Raw genomic sequence first — 26,239 nt, forward strand, 5'->3', positions numbered from 1 at the left:
AAAAAAAAAAAAAAAAGAAAAAAAAAAGAAATATTTGTAAAGGTTTTAGGTAGCCTCTTTAAATTGATAAGGACTTGCTTTGTAATTAAAATAAATTGATGCAACAAATTAAATAAATCAAAGAAATACAGAACTTAAGGAAAAAATAGCTATCATATTTTCTGTGGCACATATTTGAATAGATTGAACTTTCATTTTAAATGAGAGTAGTTAATGACTATTGATAATAACGTTTCTTTCACAAAGAGAGATACATGTTGTTTCTACACAATATATGGGCCATGAACATGTAATAAATAACGGCCAATGTTTTAAAATGGTACCAATTGAGAGTCTAAATCTTGAGACTGAGTGAGAAGAATGCAGTGATACCATTTCTCTCTTTTTTGAAGCAGTAATGTTTGTGTGAAACTCTAGGCCTCTAGAAGGAAAAAAATATTAACATATGACAGCATTTATTTGGGTAGTGTCAGGTATGTATACTGAGTTTTAAATTGTTATAGCTATCCTAATTCCAGAAACTTAGAACTCTATTTATAAACCTGCATACATTCTGGAATTCTAGAAATGTAATAACACTGACTTCACCAATGTAAGAACTCTGGCAATTTACATTCACATGCTTATTCTCAACAGAGACCTACGAGAAAATTACTGTCGAAATCCAGATGGGTCTGAATCACCCTGGTGTTTTACCACTGATCCAAACATCCGAATTGGCTACTGCTCCCAAATTCCAAACTGTGACATGTCAAATGGACAAGGTAATAGCTGACATTCTGCAGGGTGGGCATGATTAAATTCAGGGGAAATGTCTAAAGGGAGGACACATTTTACAGCATAAGAGCTACTTCGTGCTGCACTGGTTTTGCTGGCTAGCAAACAAAATTGCCAAGTTTGAAGCTGGATTTCTCTTACATATTTATTCAGTCAACATTTATTTATTTAGCTGAGTGTATGCTACTGCCAGGCACAGTTCTAAGCCCTGGAGATATACCAGTAAACAAAACTAAGCTATCTGACCTCTTGGAGCTAATATCTAACTGATAGAAAAGCAAAATAAAAATGAAAATGGGAATATTACAGTAGTTTTCATAAGTAGTAGAGAGAAAAATGTCCCAGAGTTAGAAAAGAGGGGTGCTTCTGTTTTATATTTGAATGTTTAGGGAAGCTCTTACTTGCTACATTAACATGTAAGAAGGACCCAAGGGCGGTGAGGGAGCAGCATGTGCCATGCCATGCACATATATGTGTAAGAGTATTCTAGACAGAGAAAACTGCAAATGCACATGGTGTGAGATGAGAGAGCTCTGGGAAAGTTAAACAAATAAGCACATCACCACAGCTAGTATAAAATAAGTAAGATGAAGAGTAATAGGAAATGAGATTAGAGACGCAATTGGGCTAAAGTTGCATGAGCCTTTCAGGAATTGTAAAGGTTTGTACTTTTGCTCTGAAAGAGAAGGGACTCCACAATCTGACTTAAGTTTTAACTGGATCACTCTGGCTGCATTCTGGAAAATAGCTAGAATTCTTGACAACAGTTAAAACACGAGAACCAACAAAGTGGTTGTTTCAATAATTCAGATTAGAGATGGGAGTGACATGTCCCTGGGTGTTAGCAGTAGAGCTGCTGGATAATGGTGGGGTTTGAGAGAAATCACCACTGTATTTGGAAACACAGATACCATTGAAGATAACTGTCTCAGGGAGCAGTAGTCAAGTCAGATTGAAATAGATTTTTAAGTCAAAAAATAATAGATGCTGGTGAGGTTGCTGAGAAAAGGGAATGCTTATACACTGCTGGTGGGAATGTAAATTAATTAAGCCACCTTGGAAAGCAACATGGAGATTTCTCAAAGAACTCAAAATACAACTACCATTCAATGCAGCAATCCCATTACTGAGTGTATACCAGAAGGAATATACATCGTTCTACCATAAAGACACAGGGATGCATATGTTTATTGTAGCGCTATTTATAATAACAAAGACATGGAATCAACCTACATGCCCATCAATGGTAGACTGGATAAAGGAAATTAGGTACATATACACCATGGAATACCACACAGCCGTAAAAAAGAATATCATGTCCTTTGCAGCAACATGGAAGTTATTATCCTAAGTGAACTAATGCAGGAACAGAACACCAAATACTGCATGTTCTTACTAATAAGTGGGAGCTAAATATTAAATATATATGGATACAAAGAAGGGAACAACAGACACTGGGGCCTACTTGAAGGTGAAGGGTGGGAGAAGGGAGAGAATCAAATAACTACCTATTAAATACTAAACTTATTACCTGAGTGACAAAATAATCTATGCATCAAACCCCGGTGACACACAATTTACATATAACAAACCTGCCTATGTACCCTTGAACCTAAAATAAATTTTTTTTAAAAGTAGATTTTTCAAAGAAATAATTTGTTAAATATTAATAATAATGTTGAGTCCTGGGAATAACTGATATATAGTACATTGAGAGATATCCTTTTCAGATGATCATATTCTATTTCACATATACTTAATTGTGATGGTCATGGTCATGGTTAGTCCTAAATCATCCTAGAAATTCCAAGCCAAACTAAAGCTCCATTTCATAGACTGACTGTCCTGTGCATGTTTCTTCCATCCTTTAACTTTTCCCACAGTGTCATTGTTCGTGAGCAAGTCTGAAAATAGAGTTGTAGAGGGAAGAGGGGATGAGTCCCTTTTTGGTCAGTTTCACTGTTCTTTTAAGGGTCCGTTGGAAATAATGTTGAAGCCAGTGATTAAGGGAAGTTTGGTACCAGTGGAGTCTTCTGTGTTTCTGGCTCATTTACTTGAACACTTGTTAATAATTTGTGAGGGAGAGAAGGAAAACAATTATTTGATAAATTTCTGGTGTGTAAAAAGGTATTTTTATATACATATACATCACATAAAAAGGATCAGGTAATAGAATAGGAAAATTTTGGATTCTGGAGGGGAAACAGATGTTATTGCTTATCAGATAAATCAATTTATTCATAGATGAAAATATTAGTTTTATGGAATTTAAGTAACTTGCCTACATCTCAAATTGGCACATTGGGATTGAATCTGACCCTCCTGAGACTGACCTTTTTATTCTTTCATCCTTTTTTTCTTTTATTCACTCCTTAACAACACATTATATTACTATTCTTTAACAATATATTGCACCATTACACCTGATATGTGCAACAGTATGCTAGACTCTGGGGGAGGGAGCAATTTAAAAATGAAGAAGAGATAGACATTCTACTCAAGAAAAACACTGTTAGCCAAATCTACATTGATTAAATGGTTAATTTACTAGAAAAATTTAAGTTATTTGAATTGACCATGGTAGAGAAATGAAGCTTAAATAGACCAATTTCTATAACTAAAATAAGAAATCTATTAAAGAATTATTCTAGCAAAAATAAACCATGTCCAGATGTGCTCATATACCAGATAATCTCACTACTATTTAAATTGCTTCAAATCTTACCCAGTACAGTAAAACTTTCAAATTATTTTTATGATGCAAGTATGATGTTGATACCTAACCATAACAAAGATTGCACAGGAAGAAAGAAACTGCAGAGCTATCTTGTTTGTGAATATAAAAATGTAAAAAATTTTGAATGGACAGTTCAATAAAAAGTTAAGAAAATAATACATTATAACCGAGTGGAGTTTAGTCTAATAACACAAAAGTGATTCAGTATTAGAAGCCCATTACAATTCCTCATAGATGTTAGAAAAACAATTATATGGCAAATCTCAATTGATTCTGAAATTCCTGTGGCAAAACTCATACATTCCTCATAAATGTATTCAAGTAAAAAAATTATGGGTTTTATATATATACATATACATATACACACATCCATACATCCATATATGTCCATCTATGCTTACACAGACTTCCTTAACATCTATGTTCACATTTTAAGGCATCCACATATAGGCACACACACCTATACCCTCCACATATATACTTCCATAGCATATATTGAATATATATGTACATATATGTATATTGAATATACATGAGTATACATGTACATATATAAATAACCACTTACAAAATTACCACTTACTTAATGAGGAAATATTAGAGGAATTCTTATAAGGTCAAAAAGAATAAGTATTTCCACTATCTCCCTTACTGTTCAATATTTTAAGTATAACTTAACATTGTTTTTCTCTTTAAAGTTTTATTGGATATATTATTCTAAATAATTAGATGAGAAAACAAAGTAATTGGAAAAGGCAAAGTAAATTATCTCTATTTATGTAAACTATGTAATAGTTTGAAGCTTGAAGAATGAGCTTGAAGAATGAGCTTGAAGATTTAAAGAGAAAACATCTATAATAGCAACAAAACTGATGAAAACTTCATTTAGAAATTTAATGTGATATTAATAAATAGATCAATATGTATTTTTCTTATATTAAACAGATTGACTCTGAAGTTCTCCTAAAATATGTAAGTATAATAAGAAAAACCATGAAAATGAAGAGCAATTAGAGGGAACTATCCCTATCAGATATTAAAATATAAAGAGTTTATAACTAAAAGAGAGTTGTTGTAGCACTTGAATTTTTTAGCAATTGCAACAAAACACAAAACCCAAAAATAGACTCAAGTGCATACTGAGATTTATTATATTAAAAATATGGCAAAATATACCACTGAGTACAATATTAACTTTAAAAATATAATGGAGCAGCAGTTAACCATTTAGAATGATGATAAAATTAACTTCATGCCTTTTCTTTCTGTTTTTCCCATTTTATTGATAAAATATGAGACCCACAAAAGTTAAAAAAAATCTCTTTTTCCCCTTTTACATCTTCTATATCTATATTCATTCTATATTCTAGTTCATCATACCCCATGGCTTAATATGGCTAATGACAACCAAATGTGTCTTTGTAGCTTCAATCTGTTCTCTCAGATTGAGTCTCATATGTAACATCGATAATCATACTCAGCACTTTTACTTGACAGCCCCAAAAGAACCTTGAACTGAACACATGCAAAAGGGAACTTCAGATGCCCATCTTTGTTATTCATCCAGTTTCTCTCTTTTCCCAACCTTTTTAAAAGGTGCCACTATTGTTCAGCAATTTGCACAGAATCAAAGGAATTTCTTTAATTTTGCTTTTTTTCTTGTGTTCCACATCCAATCCATCTGAAAGTATGTCCAGCTCTGCCTTCAGAATATGTCCCAAGTGTGACCATTTCTCATTCTCTCAATAGCTTTTTTTTTTAGAACAAGCTGTAATCATCTCCCACCTTGACTACTCTGATAGAATATTACCTTTTCTCTCAGATTTTACATTTGCTTTCTATAGTCTACTCTCTGCACACCAAATAAACTGACCTTCTTTGAGTATGAGTCAGAACACATCATCTAAAACAACCTATTGGTTTCACATCAACTTAGAAATCAACATTGTGGCGTGACCTACTGACCCCTGCATACTTCTGCAGTTCTTATGCATACATGACAGACCTATTTCTGATTCTGGGTATTTGCATGTGCTGGCTTCTTTGTGTGGATTGCTCTTCTCCAAAATTTTTCGTATGGCTTGTCCTTGTACTTCGTAAAGTTATGTGCTTAAATATCATTCTTCAGGAAGGGGGGACATGGATGAACGTGGAAATCATCATTCTCAGCAAACTGACACAAGAGCAGAAAATCAAACACCACATGTTCTCACTCATAGGCGGGTGTTGAACAATGAGAACACATGGACACAGGGAGGGGAGCATTACATACTGGGGTCTGTTGGGGGTAAATAGGGGAGGGACGGGGGTGGGGAGTTGGGGAGAGACAGCATGGGGAGAAATGCCAGATATAGGTGATAGGGAGGAAGGCAGCAAATCACACTGCCATGTGTGTACCTATGCAACAATCTTGCATGTTCTTCACATGTACCCCAAAACCTAAAATGCAATAAAATAAATTTTTTTAAAAAAAGAAAAATACAGTCAAAGTCAGTACTTCATGCCTTCTATTTGAAAAAAGATTCCACATGGATAAAATATCTGAACGTAAAAAGAAACCACATAGTTTTGGCCCAACGATGCCAATACCTGATTATAAAGTTCTAACAATGCACAAATATATTTGCACAAAGTTTCTTATTGCATAATTGACTGTCATAGCAAAACAATGAAAATATATTCTGGTACAGCTACACATTAAAATGCTATGAACCTGCAAAAAGAACACTAAAACTGTTAAAGAGCTAATATTAGATCATTTGCAGCTTAGCATGAGGTTAACTTTTTTAAAAAGCTAGGCACATATGTTTGTATACTACTGGTAACTAAATAAGATAATTTACTACTGGTAATAAAAAATAGAATATGAGACTACAGGTATGAAATATATATATATATATATATAAATTCATACAATCATATTATATATGTATATATCTATATGTGTGTATATATACATGTATGAATGTATATACATACACATACACAGATATGTATATGTATGTAACATTCATACATGTATATACTCATATAAATACAAATATATGTGTATATATACATTCATAATATGTATACCTACACAGATAGATATATCTCTCTATATATCTGTATGTGCAAATACATATATACACACGTCTACATATGTACATATGTGTATCTGGAAGCTACTATGTAGGTATGCATAGTAGTTTTGTCAAAAAAGTAAATACCATTTAATTGGATTTAATACCTTTTGCCAAATGTAAAGAAAATACACAAGGGCCATAAACAAAAAACTAATGAAATTGCCTACTGGCAATGGTGAGTAGAAAGTAGAAATGGAATGGCACAGAAGCGAGAGAAAAGGACACTTCTCTGAATTTACCCTTTCATATAGTTTTGATCATGATCCAATGTTAATGTTTTAAATATTCAAAAAATAGCATCTAGAAAGATGGAAATAAAAACAGAAATATGTCTATGTATATATCAAATGTATACCATTAGTAGAGAGAAGGAAAAAAAAATCCAGATAATTTTGGATACAATTCTCTGACTGTACATACTCTCATTAGAATATATTTTAAGACTAAAATAACTGTAAATACATTTTAATCTTTATAGTTTTATTGTTACTGTTAAGTTGCAGCAGTTTGAAATTATGTTGTATGCATTGGAGAACTGAGAAAATGATCAAATATATTGATGTTACCTGAAACCAGGGTTCTCATTGTGGGAGAAAGGAGATAGAAAAATGAAATACAGAAGAGGAAAATTCTGTGGTATTAAATTGGGTTAGAGGAATCAGTAGTTATTCATGATAAACACATGAAAACACACACACATTGCCTAGTTTTTTTGTTTGTTTGTTTGTTTGTTTTTGAGACAGAATTTTGCTCTCGTTGCCTAGGCTGGAGTGCAATGGCACAATCTCAGCTCACTGCAACCTTCACCTCCTGGGTTTAAGTGATTCTCCTGCCTCAGCCTCCCCAGTAGCTGGGATTACAGGCATGCGCCACCTTGCCCGGCTAATTTTTGTATTTTTAGTAGAGATAGGGTTTCTTCATGTTGGTCAGGCTGATCTCGAACTCCCAACCTCAGGTGATCCACCCACCTTGGCCTCCCAAAGTGCTGGGATTACAGGCGTGAGCCACTGTGCCCGGCCTGTCTATTAACTGAAATGGAGTAGAAATTAGGAAGTGCACAGAAATTCATGTCTTTCTCTCTAAAATGCATGATCCACATCTAATCAAGACAAACCAGACAAACCTAATTGAGGGGCATTTTATGAAACAGTTAATCAGTGTTCCTCAAAACTGCCAAGATCATTAAAGACAAGAAAATTCTGAGGAATTGTCTAGAGGAGGCTTTGGGAACATGGTGACTGAAAATAATGTGGTATCATGTGAGATCCTGAAACACACGAAAAAGGTATCAGGTAGAAAACTAAGAATTTGTAAAGAGAGTACAGATTTTAGTTCATAGTAATGTATCAATATTAGTTAGATGGCTGTGACAAGTCAATCATACTATTGCACAACGTCAAAAGTGGAGAAACTGTGGTATATGGGGACTTCTATCTTGATAACTTTCGCTAAGCTCAAAAGTATTCTAAAATAAAAAGTTTACTCAAGAAAAACCTAACTCCTAGCCTAAATTCAAAAGAAAGGATAGTGGTGGTGGTGCTAGGGAGGATCTTTTCAACTAATCTGTGTTCCACAAAAATACAGATGTGAAAAATACAAATGTATAAAATAGCAATACCACTACACTATATTGCACAATTGTTTTCATTAGTAAAAGCCTATCTAAAGACTTTACTAATAGTCAAATGTTTAAAATTTCTTAATATAGAAAAAAAAGTATTGTCAGAGAAAAGGTTTTAATTGATATATTCTTTTAGTGTGCAAGTATTAAATTTTACAGGTTAATGCTTCCTGAAAACAATTTGATCGTGTATTGTAATGACTCTTTTATCTGCATCAGATCTATTTGAGTTATTTTAATCCCAAATTCCTTATGTCATTTTGGCAAGTGTGATCCAAAGAAGAGAATGCATGACAATTGAATATGCTTATTGTATGTATTTCTTTTTGATTATGGTAACTGATTCTAAGCCGTCATTAAATTACTTAATGAATCATATATACATTTATATCCTAATATTTGTTGTAATCACATAGCACATTTTAAACCAATGAAAATATGCTATGGTTTACCAAGTTTAAAATATAGAATCTTTTTTTTTTTTTAGACTTCTAAATTCAGGAGTATATGTGTAGGTTTGTTACATAGCCAAACTTGTGTCATGAGAGTTTGTTGTAAAGAGAGTTTCATCGCCCCGGTACCAAGCTTAGTATCCATTAGTTATTTGTCCCAACATAAAATCTTAATGTTGATGTGAATTTGTAGTTTACCTTTCATAGTCAAATGTACAGTTTTCATTCATGTAAAAATTAAGAATGTTAGGAATAAAAAGTCACTTTTAAAATGTTTGGTATTATTTAAAAATATAGAATAGTGGTTTCTTTTTAAATTTGGAAAGTAACATATATACACACACACGTAAATATATATATACTTATATCTATATATACATAAGTACATATATACTTATATCTATATATATATAATATACTTTTTAAAATTTTTATTTATTTTTTTGAGACGGAGTCTCACTGTCGCCCAGTCTGGATTGCAGTGGTACAATTTCAGACCACTGCAACTCCACCTCCTGGGTTCAATCAACTCTCCTGCCTCACTCTCCAGAGTATCTGGGATTACAGGTGCATGCCACCACACCTGGCTAATTTTTTATATTTTTAGTAGAGATGGGGTTTCACCATGTTGGCCAGGCTGATCTCAATCTCCTGACCTGAAGTGATCCACCTGCCTCATCCTTGCAAAGTGCTGGGATTACAGGTGTGAGCTACTGCGCCTGGCCAACTTATATTTTTTGAAGAACTTGATTTCCAACTACATTTCTTTTGATTAAAAATATGAATATATGGCTGGGTGTGGTTGCTCATGCCTATAATCCCAGCACGCTGGGAGTCCGAGGCAGGCGGATCACCTGAGGTCAGGAGTTTGAGACAAGCCTGGCCAACATTTGAAACCCTGTCTCTACCAAAAATAAAAAAAATCAGCGGGGTGTGATGGTGCATGCCTGCAATCCCAGCTACTCAGGAGGCTTAGGCAGGAGAACACAAATTTCTCAATGAAAAAAGAGAAAGAGAAAACCTCATGGGGCATGGTAAGAGACACAGGAATCAGTTTTAAAGTGGCTTCCATTGACCAAATTTGGAACAAGTTGAGCATCAAAATGAAAAGAGCAATAGATTATATATCAATATTAAATAAAAAGAAAATAGAAATAAAAAGTTCACATTTAATTTACTACTTTTATAGCTAGTTCTAGTACTTCTCCTACTAATACCTAAATGAACGGGATAAGGGAAAGGGAAAAATTTTTATTTACAGTTAAATGCTAGCTAAAAAATACAAAGAAATGTTAGAAATAGTAAAAATAACCATTTTACAATCAGCATAACAATAACTGATTCATGCAAAATTCATTAAAATATGTCTAAGCTCTTTTGTGAAAATTTGTTTGGAAATAGGATATTTATATTCAGACTCAAAGGCCCCAATCAGTTTTTTTGTTAAATACAAAGAAGAGTTTTTCCTTTGCACCACTTAACCAAGTGATCAAACACATCACTAGTGATAGATCAAAGTGACATCATGTGTCACAGGATGTAATGGTCTGAAAAGGACAAAGCATCATTGATGCAATATTCCTGTCAAATATCTTTAACTTGATTTTATTCATGAGAAAATAAATCAAACAAATTCAACTTAAAGAGCATTTGTAAAGCAGCTGGCTTGGGTGACTCAGAATGTCAATGTCATAGAAGACAAAAATCAAAACACAAGGAATGTGACTAGTAGATTAATGTTCATTATATTATTCTTATGACTTTTCTATGGAATGACATTTTTCAGAAGAAAATATTGGGAAATATGTGTGTCATTCTAAAATCTCCTGTTTTTTGTTGTTCCAAAGGGCCACTCATTTGGTTTTAAATTACTGTTTGTAATATTTGAATTTGCATAAGCCCTTATTTTAATGAAGACACTGGGGTTAAAATAAGGATATTTTAATCCGAGATATTTGAGTTTTTTTTGATTTGTACAGATTTCAAGTACTTTAATTTGTATGTTGATGTTCATGAATCCATATACTTATAAAAATGTTTTTGTTTTATATTCCTTAATATTTATTAGACTTATTTCTGTATGTTTTATGTCTAGATTGTTATCGTGGGAATGGCAAAAATTATATGGGCAATTTATCCAAAACAAGATCTGGACTAACGTGTTCAATGTGGGACAAGAACATGGAAGACTTACACCGGTATGTAAATTTCTTTCTTCTATATATCGAATGTAGTAGTAACAATGGATTGTGTATTTAGATATGTACATTGCTTTTTCTTTCTAATCTTTTCTATATCATGGCAAGCTAATAAAAGCATTGGATTGGTTTTTCTGCACAACTCATCATAACATTGTTTAAAAAGAAGCCAACTTTTAAATATGCAATTCAAGTTAGTGCATATTTATTGAGCATTTACTATGCATTCTGTACTATAATTGGTACCATAGGGAACAGCAACAAAAAGTGGACATATTTTGGTTCCAACCTTCAAGGAGGATATGGTCACATTGATACAATAGTAACATAACTTAATAAGACAGTATATAACTAAGTGGCAAATGTGGTGTTTGAAATAGTGCATTTTATGGGATTATTGTTTTCATATTTAATAATTAATAGTTTATGAAAAACCAATGAATAATCATTCTCATGTATATAATTGAAATATCTAAACTACTAAATCTTAACTATTAAAATGTACAATGGCAGGTTTCCTTATGTAGCTTTGATACATAAAATTTTCCAATAATTACAGGAATGTCTATGTAATTGAAAAATTCTAAAAGTTTAAGAGAATTACAGATTTTTACCATAGATATATTCATAGATAGAGAAGATAGCATCCACTCAGCCTTAGCAATAGTGCTAGTGTTTACAAAATTGCAAAAGAAGTATAACACACAATTGTGACCTAAAACAGATTTTTCATAAACATCCCAGAGTATAGCACTAGACTAAAAGAAAAAAGAATTTTAATAAATGGTGTTGGGAAAACTGGCTGCCATGTGCAGAAAACAGAAATTGGACCCTTTCCTGACATCTTACGCTAAAATTAACTCCAGATGGATTAAAGACTTCAACATAAGACCTAACACCATAAAAACCCTAGAAGAAAACCGAGGCAAAACCATTCAGGACATAGGCATAGGCAAGGACTTCATGACCAAAACACTAAAAGCATTGGCAACAGAAGCCAAAATAGACAAATGGGATCTAATTAAACTCCGAGCTTCTGTACAGCAAAAGAAACAATCATTAGAGTGACAAACAAATCCATTCAAAAGTGGGCAAAGGGTATGAACAAACACTTTTCAAAAAAAGAGATATATGAAGCCAACAGACATGAAAAAAAGCTCATCATTACTGGTCATTAGAGAAATGCAAATCAAAACCACATTGAGATACCATCTCATGCCAGTTAGAATGATGATCATTATAAAATCTGGAGACAACAGATGCTGTAGAGGATGTCGAGAAACATGAACACTTTTACACTGTTGGTGGGAATGTAAATTAGTTCAACCATTGTGGAAGACAGTATGGCGATTCCTCAAGGACTTAGAAATAGAAATTACATTTGATCCAGCAATCCTATTACTGGGTATATAGCCAAAGGATAATAAATTGTTCCATTATAAAGACACATGGACACGTATGTTCATTGCAGCACTGTTTATGCACACAATAGCAAAGACCTGGAACCAACCCAAATGCCCATCGACGATAGACTGGACAAGGTAAATGTGGCACATATACACCATGGAATACTATGCAGCCATAAAAAATGACGAGTTCATGTCCTTTGTAGGGATATGGATGAATCTGGAAACCATCATTCTCAGGAAACTGACACAAAAACAGAAAATCAAACACCACATGTTCTCACTCATAGGCGGGTGTTGAACAATGAGAACACATGGACACAGGGAGGGAAGCATCACATGCTGGGGTCTACTGGGGGTGCTAGGGGAGGGACAGCAGGGGTTGGGGAGGTTGAGGAGGGATAACATGGGGAGAAATGCCACATATAGGTGATGGAGGGATGGAGGCAGCAAACCACATTGCCAGGTATGTACCTATGCAACAATCCTGCATGATCTGCACATGTACACCAGAACCTAAAGTACAATTAAAATATATATATATAAAGTTAAAAAACATAAAATGTATATTCAACTCTGAAAAAAATTTACCTTAGCATAAGTCATATATAACAAATGATCATTTTTACTCAAAAAAAGAAAAAAGTTATAGTCATTTGATCAAGTGCCTATAACATGGCTGCTTTACAAGAGTTATGTCATTTGACCACCATAATCTTATAGGAAAGATTCCTATATGTGGATAGGAATTTAAGGGCTCTGAGAGATGCAGTGACTTTGCTTCAGTCTTTTAAGTGCCTTATTTTCTTCCAAAATGTACTCAATCGTGTATTATATTGTTTTAATTAATTTACTTCACAGAAGAAGGATAGTTCTAAAATAATGCTCTCTAATTAAAGATAATGCAACTCACAAATGTAAGCCACATACGTACTGTTAAATTCCTAGTAGCCACTTTTAAAAAGGTAAAAATAAACAGGCAAAATTAATTTTAATGTTTTATTTATTCCAATATATCTAAAGTTTTTTATTTCAATATGTGTTCAATATAAAAATAATTTAAAATACCTTTTACATTATATTCTCATGCTTCATATTCCAAATCTGGTGTCTGTTTACACTGATAGCACCTATCAATGTGGACTAGATCAATTTCTCAGTAGCTATATGTGGCTAGGGGCTACCATATCGACACTGTAGCTCTAGGACTTCAAAGGGCAGCAGAGTTCTGTTCTCATAGATCTCCCACTCTAGTGTGGGATACATGCAAACAGGAAATGCCATATGAAAACTATGAAAGATAGCATATTTTATGCTTTGGGAATGCAAAGAAGTGCCTACTCAGACATAAGTGGTCAGGAAGGCTTCTTAAAGGAAGGGAAAATAGCCAGGCATAGTGGCTCACGCCTGTAATCTCAGCACTTTGGGAGGCCAAGGCGAGCAGATCACAAGGTCAGGAGCTTGAGACCAGCATGTTTTTTTTACCAACATAGTGAAACCCTGTCTCAACTAAAAATACAAAAATTAGCTGCGCATGGTGGCATGTGCCTGTAGTCCCAGCTACTCAGAATGCTGAGGCAGGAGAATCGCTTGAACCCAGGAGGTGGAGATTGCAGTGAGCTGAGATTGTGCCATTGCACTCCAGCCTGGGCAACAGGGTGAGACTCCATCTCAACAAACCAACCAATCAATCAATCAATCAATCAATAGTTTATCATTATGAAATTCTTAAAATGTAAGAGTATAATGTGCTAGTTAAAATTGTAACTGTTNAAAAAAAAAAAAAAAAAAAAAAAAAAAAGGGAAGGGAAATTAGCTGGGATTAGCTGGGATATACATATGATGAATAGAAATCGGGCAACAGAAGTAGAGGAGGAAGACTACGTTAGACACAAGAAACTGCATGTGCAAAGGCCAAAGCATTAGAGTATTTGAATATAGGAAATAATTTTGGTAAGACTGAAAGAATGTCACTTGGTCAATGTCCACAGGAAGGAATTCGCAAAGTGGCAACACTGTATCAGTTAAGAACTAAATTTTATCCTAAGGATTAAAAGGACTTATTAAATAATTTTAAGCAAGAATTGGCATGATTAAAATAAATGCTGATTTCAGCACTGCTGTTTTTTAAAGCATTTTTAGTAACATGTAGTGGTGGATAGAGTGGATTGCTCTTATGGAATTTTGAGAGATAATTGTTCTCACCTTCTTTCAAAAATGTGGCCTTCAGTGCTTTTTACATTAGGAGTTTGATATTTTCATGGTAGAAGTACTTACAGTACAAAAATCAGCAAGAGCTACACATGAGGACTCCTCGTCTTCATCCTCAGCATACACATACCTGAAAGTAACAGTTGGTAAACATTTACCAGCATGCTACTGGGAATACATGATATATTTATTTAGAAACTCTCAATGGGTCTCTAATAATACTTAATTCATCTAGTTTAGGTTTGACTTTTAGAAACAATTTGTAGGAAATTGATCAAGGATTAAGTTGCATGGTACTATTTTGGCTTAAGGACAAACTTAAAGTACTAAAGTAATGTGCTGAGATTACATCTTCTTGTATTATTTTGTGCCTCTTGGATAGAATAAGCATTGTGATGTGCAAAGCTTGTTGTTTCCACAGTCACATCTTCTGGGAACCAGATGCAAGTAAGCTGAATGAGAATTACTGCCGGAATCCAGATGATGATGCTCATGGACCCTGGTGCTACACGGGAAATCCACTCATTCCTTGGGATTATTGCCCCATTTCTCGTTGTAAGTACAATTAGAGGTCTTTGTCATATGAAATATTTTAAATATACTGCATTTCATTTAAAAGTTGTAAGTAATATAGGCGGTCTGGCATTGATTCCCAACTGAGGAGACTTTAAAGAGAAAACCATACAAAGATGCACACAACACACATGCAAACACACCACATGTTCTCTCTCTCTCTCTCTCCATGTCTCTTATAGATAAGAAGATATTCTAACATTTTAAAGGAGATTCTCTTCCCCCAGAAGATTTCCATTTGGATTCCAAAAGCAATAATTGACCACACTTCTGATATGACTGGGCTAGAAAGATCTCCCCATTCCCCAACACCAATACTACCTGTTCAGCTTCTGAATATAGCAGAGCTCTCAGCAAAGTTCCATAAGCAGACCTGAACTGGTGGTACTTTTATTTCCCTCTCAGTTCTTTAACTTAAGACTGAAGAAAAACCTGGAGTTTTCCACCCAGTTATTTGATTCCCAAGATGGCTCTATTAAAAGGGTATTGTTGCATAAAATAAAAGTTATATAAAAAAACATGTAATATGTGTTTGATATAGTTCATATAAAATACATGTCTAGTATAATTCATATTATAAAGTTTCTATATAGCAATAAGAAAAAGATGTGAGAACTCAGGAGAAAAAGAAAGAAAATAAATCTTCAAGAATATAGCTAATAAAAAAATGAAAAGACATGAAAACTTATTAGTAGGAAACATTTTTTAAAGCCTGAGAAGTCACTTCAACCTGTCTGGTTGGCAAATAAAATGATTGTAATAAATATCTAATATTAGTGAGGACCTGGGTAATCAGGGTGTCTCAATTCTATGCTCCTTCGAGTGTGAATTCGAAATCCTGCTGGGAAGTCAGTTTGATAAAATGTATAAAAAGCAGTAATAAAGTTGATATAGATCAGGATTTTTGAGCCTCCGTACACTGACATTTTGGGCCAGATGCTGCTCTGTGCTTGCAGCATACTCAGTAGTGTTCCTGGACTCTATCCACTAGATGCCAGTAGCATGACACCTGCCCCAAGTTGTGACAATCAAAACTATCTCTAGACATTGCCAGTGTCCCCTGGAGGGCAAAATCATTTCCACTGGTAACCACTGATGTAGAGTAATATGTATTGAGATGGCACTATGTCTTTAACATGTTATTGAGTGAAAAAGCCTTTTTATAAAGCTGTGTCAGTAGACAGAGACCATTTTACTACACCATGCATCTGTAACTCCATGTTTACAAAAAATATCATTTACCACAACATTAAACCACCTTCTCTTTAGAAAGGAAATACTTTCGTAAGTTCTATAAAAACTTTGTTTTAAGAATGTTTTTTGTTAGAGAAGCCAGTAGTAGCAAGTACCTTGAGAATAGCAGCAAAAATATCTACTATAAAAAGAGAGATTAAATTGAAGAAATGATAATGTTCCTTCAAAAAAGTGAAATACAAACACAAGTCTATGTTTTCCAGAATTTATGTAAATTAAAGAGGTAAAGTTCACCTTAAATGGAAACAGCCATTAGGTTTTATGAAATTCTAGCATTAAAGGCAAACTTAAAATATGTTAATCAAGTCTACCTATAATTAAGACTTGTAGCTGCTCCATCTATTTTTAATAGTTTCACAAATTCTCTATAAGAATAAATAACTAAATATATGTTTGCAAATAAATGGTATTTCTAATAAGAATATTTTCATTTTATCAACCATGATCATAGCCTTTCAAATTAATTTGTTTTCCTAATATTCTTCACTTTTCTATATTAAAGTTTGCACAGGCCCTGAAAATATTCTGCCAGGAAGGACACCTTTCAAATGTTAATACTAAAAGAAACACACCTACCCTTTCAGACAGTGCCATATAAAAATATTTTTAAATGATTAAAAGATTATTATTTTTCTAAGTACTAGTTTTATAACACAAGGTTTTTGTTAAGCCTCTGTTTAATGGAGGCTCATCGAATATAGGAAGAAGGAAAAAGACAATTATCTTTCTTCTAAAACATGTTATTTTGCTTCCTCTACGGATTTCCAGATATTTTAAAATCACAGCAGCTTGATCTAGCACATATGCATGGTTAAGAGTGAAATGGTCCTGTAGAATCTCAAGGCACTGTGTTTTGGTTTATAATCACAAACTAAGGGAGCCAGGACTCTAATAATTTAGAAGTTTTCCAAAAATTTTTTCAACTAATATTTTTAAACTAAAAGTAATGTGCTGTTGAAAGACTTGAGGGTGTTACTAGTATTTGATTAAATGCTATTGCAGATAAATCATTTTATTTCAATGTATACCAAACATTAATTTCAATAAAGACTTTTACACGGTCATTTTTCTAACTAATATTTATAGCCAGGATTTATTTACATTTTCTCCCTGGTGAAAGGGTAATAATATTTATCTTTAGAAGATTTGAGTTCTTATTATTTATATAACTGCAGAGACTGTATAAATCATTTTCACACTGTACAGTTCTCTTACAAAACTTGTAAAGGTTTTTATTCATTTTTTCCTAACATGCTTACAAAATAATATTGTATATATTTTTAAGTTTATAAAATATGCAAAAATAAAAATGTAGAGGTTCCTATATGACTGACTATACACAGACATACTTAGTATACTATTTTAGAAAAATCTTAACCACCAAGAGTGTCATGGTTAAGAACTTGAATCCAGACTTGCTAAGAATGCCAGATCCATCATTTTGTAAGTACCTTGGGCAAGTTACTAAACCCACTTAGGATTCATAGTATTTGCAATATTTTATAGTAAAAGATTCTAGTATATGGGGCTATGGTGAACAGTGTCTGTTGCCTAGTTAACAGTCAAAACCTTAACTTCCATCTCTATTTTTTATGTATTCATTCATTATTGTTTATTGAGCTGCTATTGTGTACAAAGCCATATATAACATGCTAGGTTTATAAAAATATTAATACTGCTTCTTAATTTCAAATAGTTGATGGTATATAAAGGAGACATTTGTGTAAACAATTACAAAGCAATATAATCATGTAATGTGTATATATGAACAATATATAAAATGAGAATATGAACATAGATTTCTTCATGGAGAAATATGTGATGTTCATGAAGTTTTGAAATTGAGTTAAAACATTAAGAAGAGTAGGAGAAAGTTTTCTTTATGTTTTCAGGAAGAGTCCATGTTTGGTTCTGAGGACACACACACACACACACACACACACACACACACACACCCCTACTCTTCCATGCGTAAAACTTTTATCACTGACGTGTTTTCTTCAAATTTAAGTTGAACCAATACAAAATAGTTATTGTATCACATTTTTTTTAGACATGAGTCTGAAAGTAGTGTGGTATAGATAGTGGTAAAAGTAAAGGAAGAAAAGTGAGAATAGTATTTGATAGTGAAATGGAAAAGGCCTAGAAAACGGTTTTTCAAGTTTTATTCCAGGCACACAACAAAAGAACCTAGAATGCTTTATAAAAATGAAGAGTCCAGCCACCAGCCCAGAATCTCCAGAAATTTAATTTTAAATGGTATTTTGGTTTATGCTAAAGTGTGAGAAATACTGGATTAGAGAAAGCAAAACATATACATTACTATTAATTATTAAAACCCAAAATGTATAGTATCTACAAATTTTTAAAACTAAATATGTTGGTAAGATACAAGAGTTAAGTAAGCACTTTGTTGATCTATTAGCTTAATGCTTAGAAATAAGAGACTTAATATGCAAGTAAAGCTAGAACAAATAACCCAGTCTTTCTCATTACAAAATAAAACATGAATATCTACTTATTTACTTTAACATTTTCAAGTATTTGACTTATGTGGAAAAACAATATCCCTGATGTTTTAGTTACCATAGTCTGCCTCAATCTTAACTCATATTTAAAAACTAAAACACTGACCTCAGCTGACTGACAAGCCCTCCTCTAGGATAAGCTACGGGGAAAGAGAAATGATGAATTTTGTATGTTCACCATTACCCCATTCATTTAAAATATCTAGATCTGGAAAATGAACATAAATAAGTATAAATTAATTCTCACAATTGTCCTTATAAATAACAATCACATTGGCATCCATTTCAAAGGAATCCATATGCATTATTGCTTTGTTTCTGGCTTATTTGAGCTCAGGGCATTTCCAGGGATTAACAACCATCTGGGTCTAAATAGTGCCTGACTGAACTCTATGCCATCAATTCTGAATACTCAGACATTAAGCTCCAGGAAATGTCTTGTGTCTCATTCATTACAGCGTAAGTATTTCAAAATCCTTGCATCTTCCAAGCATCTCTCTTGTTTTGTGGCAATTAAGCCCCAGTAGAGATGAAAAAGTAGTAAGCTACAGGTTTTAATTGTAATTAATTTGTAGTTTTCAGTGTTCTTTTTTTTCCATACTTTTTTTAACTAGCATCTGGAAAAATCAATCCTTGAAATATTCAAACAACAAAGCATAATTATATTTTGTTATTCCTCTTTTTCCATTAGTGACATTGGATTCTATCTTCTAGAATCCTTGCAGAGATGTATGAAGTTTGTATAGTTGCAATTATTCTTATCATACAAAAATAAAAGTTTTCAGAAAAAAATTTAAATGATTCAAATTACAGAAGCAAAATGGCCTATCTATATGAAGAGTCCAAGTAGACAATAATGAACACGAGTCCTATTCAATGGAATGAATGTCCATGGTGTAGTATGTTGGACAACTTTGTGGATCCAGACAGCTCCTTGATGCCAGCAGTGTAATTCAAGTGGCCAATGATCCTCGCAACACACACCTGAGAGCCCCCACAGTCATAAAATAGGGCTCTGTTCATATCGCCTAGTACTAGTGGGCCTATACTTACAATATTATCCAGTAAAAGTGATGCATAATTACTCAAAAGAGCTTACATTTTATCTCTGAATAAAATATCAAGAATTTTACTAAACTGGCCAGGCATGGTGACTCATGCCTATAATCCTAGCACTTTGTGAGGCAGGTGGATCATTTGAGGTCAGGAGTTTGAGACCAGCCTGGCCAACTGGTAAAACCCCGTCTTTACTAAAAATACAAAAAGTAGCTGGGTGTGGTAGTGTGCACTTGTGGTCCCACCTATTTGGGAGGCTGAGTCAGGAGAATCACTTGAACTCGAGAGGGGGAGGTTGCAGTGCGCTGAGGTAGAGCCACTAGACTCCAGTCTGGGTGACAGAATGAGGCTCTGACTCAAAAAAAAAAAAAAAAGAATTTTAGTAAATTATTGAATTCATTGATACTTGGATTTTAATATATAGTTGGCTTTATATAACAGAAATATGCATGTATGAATTATGTATTTATGTATACATTTATTTTTACAGGTGAAGGTGATACCACGCCTACAATAGTCAATTTAGACCGTAAGTAATCTTTCACAATATGAAGTATATTCTGAGTCTCTCTTTGTATGTCAGAAATGATGTCATTATGTCCTTCATAGAAAATTATCTGTATTAGCTTTCATTATAAGAAGAAGCTATTCTATTTATTTTTACTTTTTAAAATACATTTTTCTATGCATAGCTGTAAAGGCGTTTCAAAGTCAACTACCTACTGAATATGAAAATTCAATTTTCTTGCCAAAAATCTGTAAGATGGTATATGTGATTTTGAAAAGAAAGTTTATATTTATTTGCGGCACAATGCGTATAATGGACCACCTTTATATATACCATGCTTTAATAAAATTAGGATGCTGGAGTCAGGAAGGATAAAACCCGAAAGTTGGAAAGTTATTCAGTGCCTCTATTCTACTCTATCTGTAAACTTCTCTGCATGCCCTGCAGTCCACTGGGCACAAGATGACACAGTCTGAGATACTCAGATAATCCTCAGTTTAAGAATCTGTTGGGAGGCACTTCCATTTTATTTTCACATATTTCTTGAGCTGAAGGAAGTTACTCAAGTGTTTTTGATTTAAAATACCACCTGCTGTGCCCCAGGCTCAGGAAGCAAATGGAAATCTATTCTAGACCATGGGCAGAAGTAGAGAGGATAAGGCGAGGAGCATAGAGGAGTGTGAGGAAAACATTTACTTCAATGAATTCTAGATTATGTCTTTGGGCATAATTGCTTGCATATGATAATTATATCATTTGGATATGATTTCAAAAAATCAAATGTTTGTAAGACATATCAGGTAAATCTACAATCTGTGCAAATTCAGAAGTAATAACCAAGTAAAGCTTGGTTTTATTTTTTTCACTGAAGCTATTGATTTCTACTGACCTTTAGAAATAACCATTGTAAATAAGTTTGGTTCATTTTATGTCGAGGCTGGTGAGGACAATATAACATTAGTGTTGACCGGAGGAAGTTGGTAATTAGTGCATTGTGAGCAAAGCCACTGTCGCCAACATGGCAACCCAGTCTGCTTTGAGTTGATTTGTTTTTCTGTTACTCAACTTCTTAGATGAGGATGACAAGTGTTAGGGGCTTACTATAATACTGCAGTCATATAAAACTACTCTTGTTCCAAACTGTTCTTTTGACACAATAAGAATAGTTTCATTTGTCTAATTATCATTGCATTTAAGAAAACTAAGAGGCACTCATTATTTCAAATTGTTATTTTAAAATGCTATGTTTGGTCCTCTTTTAGATCCTGTAATATCTTGTGCCAAAACGAAACAATTGAGAGTTGTAAATGGGATTCCAACACGAACAAATGTAGGATGGATGGTTAGTTTGAAATACAGGTAATTACTAATAGATGCAAACCATGCATATCCAGATTATGTGCAAAAGTCATATTCCCAGAATTATGGACACATGTGGTTATGAAGGTTGTATCCTCTCCAGGGCACTTGGTGAGGCAGTAAAAGAGGAGCCTGATTACATTCTGCTTGCCAAACTGTAAGCTCTGGACTACAATTTCTGCTTCCAGAGGTAGTGCCTTTTGAAATCTTCACAAAGGTCCCATATGTGTTGGCATTGTCCCTGATTCCAAGAGACACTTTGGTTCTGATTAAGCAAAAAAAAACAGAGGACCTATTGAAAACCTTAATATTACCATAGTATTTATGATACTTGTTATTAAATTTCTAATCTAGGACACTATGGGTTTATTTTCTAACATGTTTATGCATGATTATATCAACACATTTATATTTGTTTTTAATTTCTGACTTTTTACTTGTCTATCAAATAAAAAGGGCAATTTTAAATTCTAGAGTATTTTATCATTACAAAAAAATGCCAAGAGTTAAATAGTCTTGATATTACAATAATCAGTGGAGATACAAAATTATTGATATGTCTATTTCTCAATGCTCTTAGGACACTTAGGAGTCAATGAGATGTCCTCCATAAAATCACTTTGCAAATCATATTGTGAGAGAAAATTAAGCTTAGTAATTATATCATAAGAATTAAATATTGAAAATATAAGTTAACTTAAAATCTGATCTTACTACTTTCATATACTACATATATTATTCTTTATGTTATTTGGAATGCTGAAATATTTATGTCTTTGGCTATCCCTATCAGAACCTCGCCATGCAGGAAACCCCAAGATACATTTGAATTTGAGCCACATTGTCTTGTTTTCTAGATACCTCATGTTTTTTCCTCCAAACCTTTATGCAGTTGTTCCCAACATACATTGTGGCTTTTTTCCTCCATGTTTTATGCCTGAATAGTCTTTCCTGTTCTTCAAATCTCAACCTAAATATCCCTTTTTAGAACACCCTAATGTTCCTTCACCCCTAGCCTCCTAGAATAAAGAAAAAGAAAGTATATCTGTTACTATTATTAAATCACAGTTACATTAGAATAGAGACAACTTGAAATGGAAGTCCTTTTATGAATAAACAAATTCTTGGAAAAAAAGAGGTTATAGCCTTTGCTATATGTGACTTTAGATGACCATAATGTCATAGGAGATGGCTTAAAGTTCTTTTTTAGTATACCCTTTTCTCTGAGAAAATACCAAAAAAAAAGTATACCCTTTTCTCAAGGAATAGCTCATCAGATTTCATAAATATTTATGCCAATAATTGTAGTATAGCTGTCCTAGGTGTGTAGGACTAAAACAGAATTGTCAAAGTAACCAGAATATTAAAGTTGAGTGTGCAGTACGAGAATTTAATAAAGACTTTAGAATTGTATTAGAGCGTTTAATTTTCTTAATCATAGAAAATCTTTCAAGAGGCTGGATGTGGTGACTCATGGCTGTAAGAAGCCCTTTGGTAGACTGAGGCAGGTGGATCACCTGAGGTCAGGAGTCTGAGACCAGCCTGGCCAACATGGTGAAACCCCATCTCTACTAAAAAAAAAAAAAATTTAGCTGGGTGTGGCTGTGGGTACCTGTAATCCCAGCTACTCAAGGAAGCTGAGGCAGAAAAATTGTTTGAACCTGGGAGGCAGAGGTTGCAGTGAGCTGAGATCACCCCATTACACTCCAGCCTGGGCAAACAAGAGGGAGACTCCATCTCAAAAAACAAACAAGAAAGAAAAGAAAAGAAAGACTGGAAAGAAGGAAGGGAGGGAGGGAGGGAAAAGGAAATCTTTCAATAATCCACATTTGAGATAATTGGTGATTCTTTGCTTATCTTATAACCCCAGAGAATAAAAGAAGACATATACTAATACATGTAAATTATATTTTCCAGTAAGAAAATTCACAAGGATACTGCTTTGGTCATCTCCATTTTTGGAGAAGCAGGTGAAGCCATTTTTCCATCAGATCAGAGTACTATAAATTTTTTGAAGTTTTTTTTCCTTTTAAAATCCAAGTTTTTAGCAACAACATCTGCTTAGTTATTCTTCCAAAACTCATACTGAGAAGGAGAGAAATTAAAAGTCAGTATATATTCTTATCCTCCTGTGTGGTAAAAGCCATAAATAACTATGGTCTCAGTCTGGGAATCTTCTAGTACTACCCTCTGAAGTACTGAACATCTGTACTCTTTGGAAATGTAAATTGTGAAAAGTTGTACTTTTTCCATGTCTCTCCCTAAAAAGAATGGATTTAAGATTTTGGATATCAGCAAACGAATGTACCAGCACTCACCATTCTCTACAAACATTTTACAATTTCCTAAATGATCTGCCTTGCAAAATTGTTTTACTTTAGACATGAAATATTATATTGCTGTTCTTATGCTGAAGAAAGAAATTTATTCAGTTATATTTTAAGTTAATATATCGAAACTATATAATGGTAGTAGAAGAAGGAAATAGTGTACAAATAAAATTGCTACCACTGGATGTTTTCAGAGTTCAAATAGGAACTCAGCTTTGCATTTCTCATAAGCAAACACCGAATTTAAAATAAGTTCACATTTTTAAAAATTCTAATTATCCTGTATTTGTAGCACATACTTTCACAAGGATAGATGCACATACACACGAATGGGGATGGCTATTGATGTGTAATAACTGAGCTCTTTAGACTACACAAAAGTAAAATTGATTTTATAAATTTGTAGTCCCATTATGAAAAAATGTCCTAATTCTACAATCATCAAATATCACCCGTCAGATAAAAGAACTTCTCATTTTATTCCAGTTGGATTAATTTCTATATTTTCCTCTGCAGTGCATTTATTCTTAATAAATGGAGCCACAGGCTTTGCATTAATTGGCAGTCACTCTTTCTGCACAGATGTTGTTTCTCTTTCCTCTTTTTTACAGAAATAAACATATCTGCGGAGGATCACTGATAAAGGAAAGTTGGGTTCTTACTGCACGACAGTGTTTCCCTTCTCGGTAATGTGTTTTTTGAAACTAGTATTATTTTTAGGCTTTAAAATTGATATGTCTTCCACTTTGCTCTTAAGGTTATAATTGTATTCATTTTATAGAGATTTACCAGTGGGGTGAACAAATTATTTTATTTTTAGAATTTGGCTTACAAACTTACTTTGACTTCGCTGATATTTACTTACAAGACACTACTTCAGTTCACCTATTTTCACAATTAGCATTACTCTCAGTTGGGGGAAAATTTTGCTAGAATTATGTAAATGTTTTATATCCCAACTTTCTACTTGTACCCTATATTTCTAGATATAATTTCCTTTTTTTCTAAATTATCAACAGGCTTATTTTAATCCTCACTTCTTTTTCCTGTAGAGTCAGACTCAGGATCATCCTAAGCATAATTTTCAATGAAAATTAGCCTGAGGAAAAGATAAAGAGGCAACATTCCTAAACTTCCTTCCTGCTTCTCAGCCAAGTCACTTTGATTTTGTTTGTAGAAAAACATCAACCCTTATTACCAAACCAAATATATACACAGCTGACATAAACAAAGCAAAATTTGCAGAAAAAAAATATAATTCATGTAAAGTGCTTTACCTGAGCATTTTTCACAAGTGACTTACTCTAGCAAGCATAAGCAAGTTTCTAAAATAGTCATTTAGAATCTCAGCAATTTAAAGCCTCCTTCTGCTTATGTATGTTTGTAGTATTCAGAATATCCCATAACAAATAGGTTGCTCTTTATTGGACTTTGAATTGAATTTTAAATTAAGGTTATGAGCCTTAATAGTCTAAAATAACAATACATAGAAATAATACTATACAATTTGGAATTATTATATTTTACATTTAAAGCTTTATCCTTCAAAACAGAGACTTGAAAGATTATGAAGCTTGGCTTGGAATTCATGATGTCCATGGAAGAGGAGATGAGAAACGCAAACAGGTTCTAAATGTTTCCCAGCTGGTATATGGGCCTGAAGGATCAGATCTGGTTTTACTGAAGCTTGCCAGGTTAGTTACTTTAGATTTTGTATTTTTCACCTGGACTAGAATTGTTGGAGCATTTTCTTCAGCTGTGTGGCAATTCTTTCTCTCTCACACAGATGCATTATAAAAGCATATGTCACCATGCTCTATATATGCTTACATGTGTGCTTACAGATCTCGCTGTATAGAGAGACAGGCCTTTGCAAAACTGTAAGAAATGAATAACTAACATTGGCCCCACAGTCTGATCAGTTTGTTTTAAAATGGAAACTTAGCAGTTATAACTTTCAAATGTAAAATAATTCATTTAAAAAATAGCATCAACCATTTATTCTTAAATATTGGCAAATATATGACTCATTTCTTTACTACCTATTCCAAATTTCATCATTATATTTGGACATTCCCATCTTTTTTTTTTTTTTTTTTTTTTT

The 26,239-nt window shown here is 33.4% G+C and overlaps 1 protein-coding gene across 4 annotated transcripts in view; it reads left to right on the top strand.

The window, feature by feature from the left end:
* The window catches only part of HGF (hepatocyte growth factor), a 78,045-nt gene that overhangs the window by 43,802 nt on the left and 8,004 nt on the right, over window positions 1-26,239 (top strand). For all 4 annotated transcript variants that reach the window (XM_037736545.1, XM_017523113.2, XM_037736547.1 and 1 more), the window contains 7 exons: window positions 637-764; window positions 10,808-10,910; window positions 14,949-15,082; window positions 20,429-20,467; window positions 21,709-21,805; window positions 24,747-24,821; window positions 25,689-25,829. In XM_037736545.1, coding sequence (XP_037592473.1) covers window positions 637-764; window positions 10,808-10,910; window positions 14,949-15,082; window positions 20,429-20,467; window positions 21,709-21,805; window positions 24,747-24,821; window positions 25,689-25,829 — 717 coding nt within the window. The remainder of the gene's footprint in view (window positions 1-636; window positions 765-10,807; window positions 10,911-14,948; window positions 15,083-20,428; window positions 20,468-21,708; window positions 21,806-24,746; window positions 24,822-25,688; window positions 25,830-26,239) is intronic.

The sequence above is a fragment of the Cebus imitator genome, unplaced genomic scaffold, assembly GCF_001604975.1.
Source record: "Cebus imitator isolate Cc_AM_T3 unplaced genomic scaffold, Cebus_imitator-1.0 Scaffold26, whole genome shotgun sequence".
NCBI classification, from domain to species: Eukaryota; Metazoa; Chordata; class Mammalia; order Primates; family Cebidae; genus Cebus; species Cebus imitator.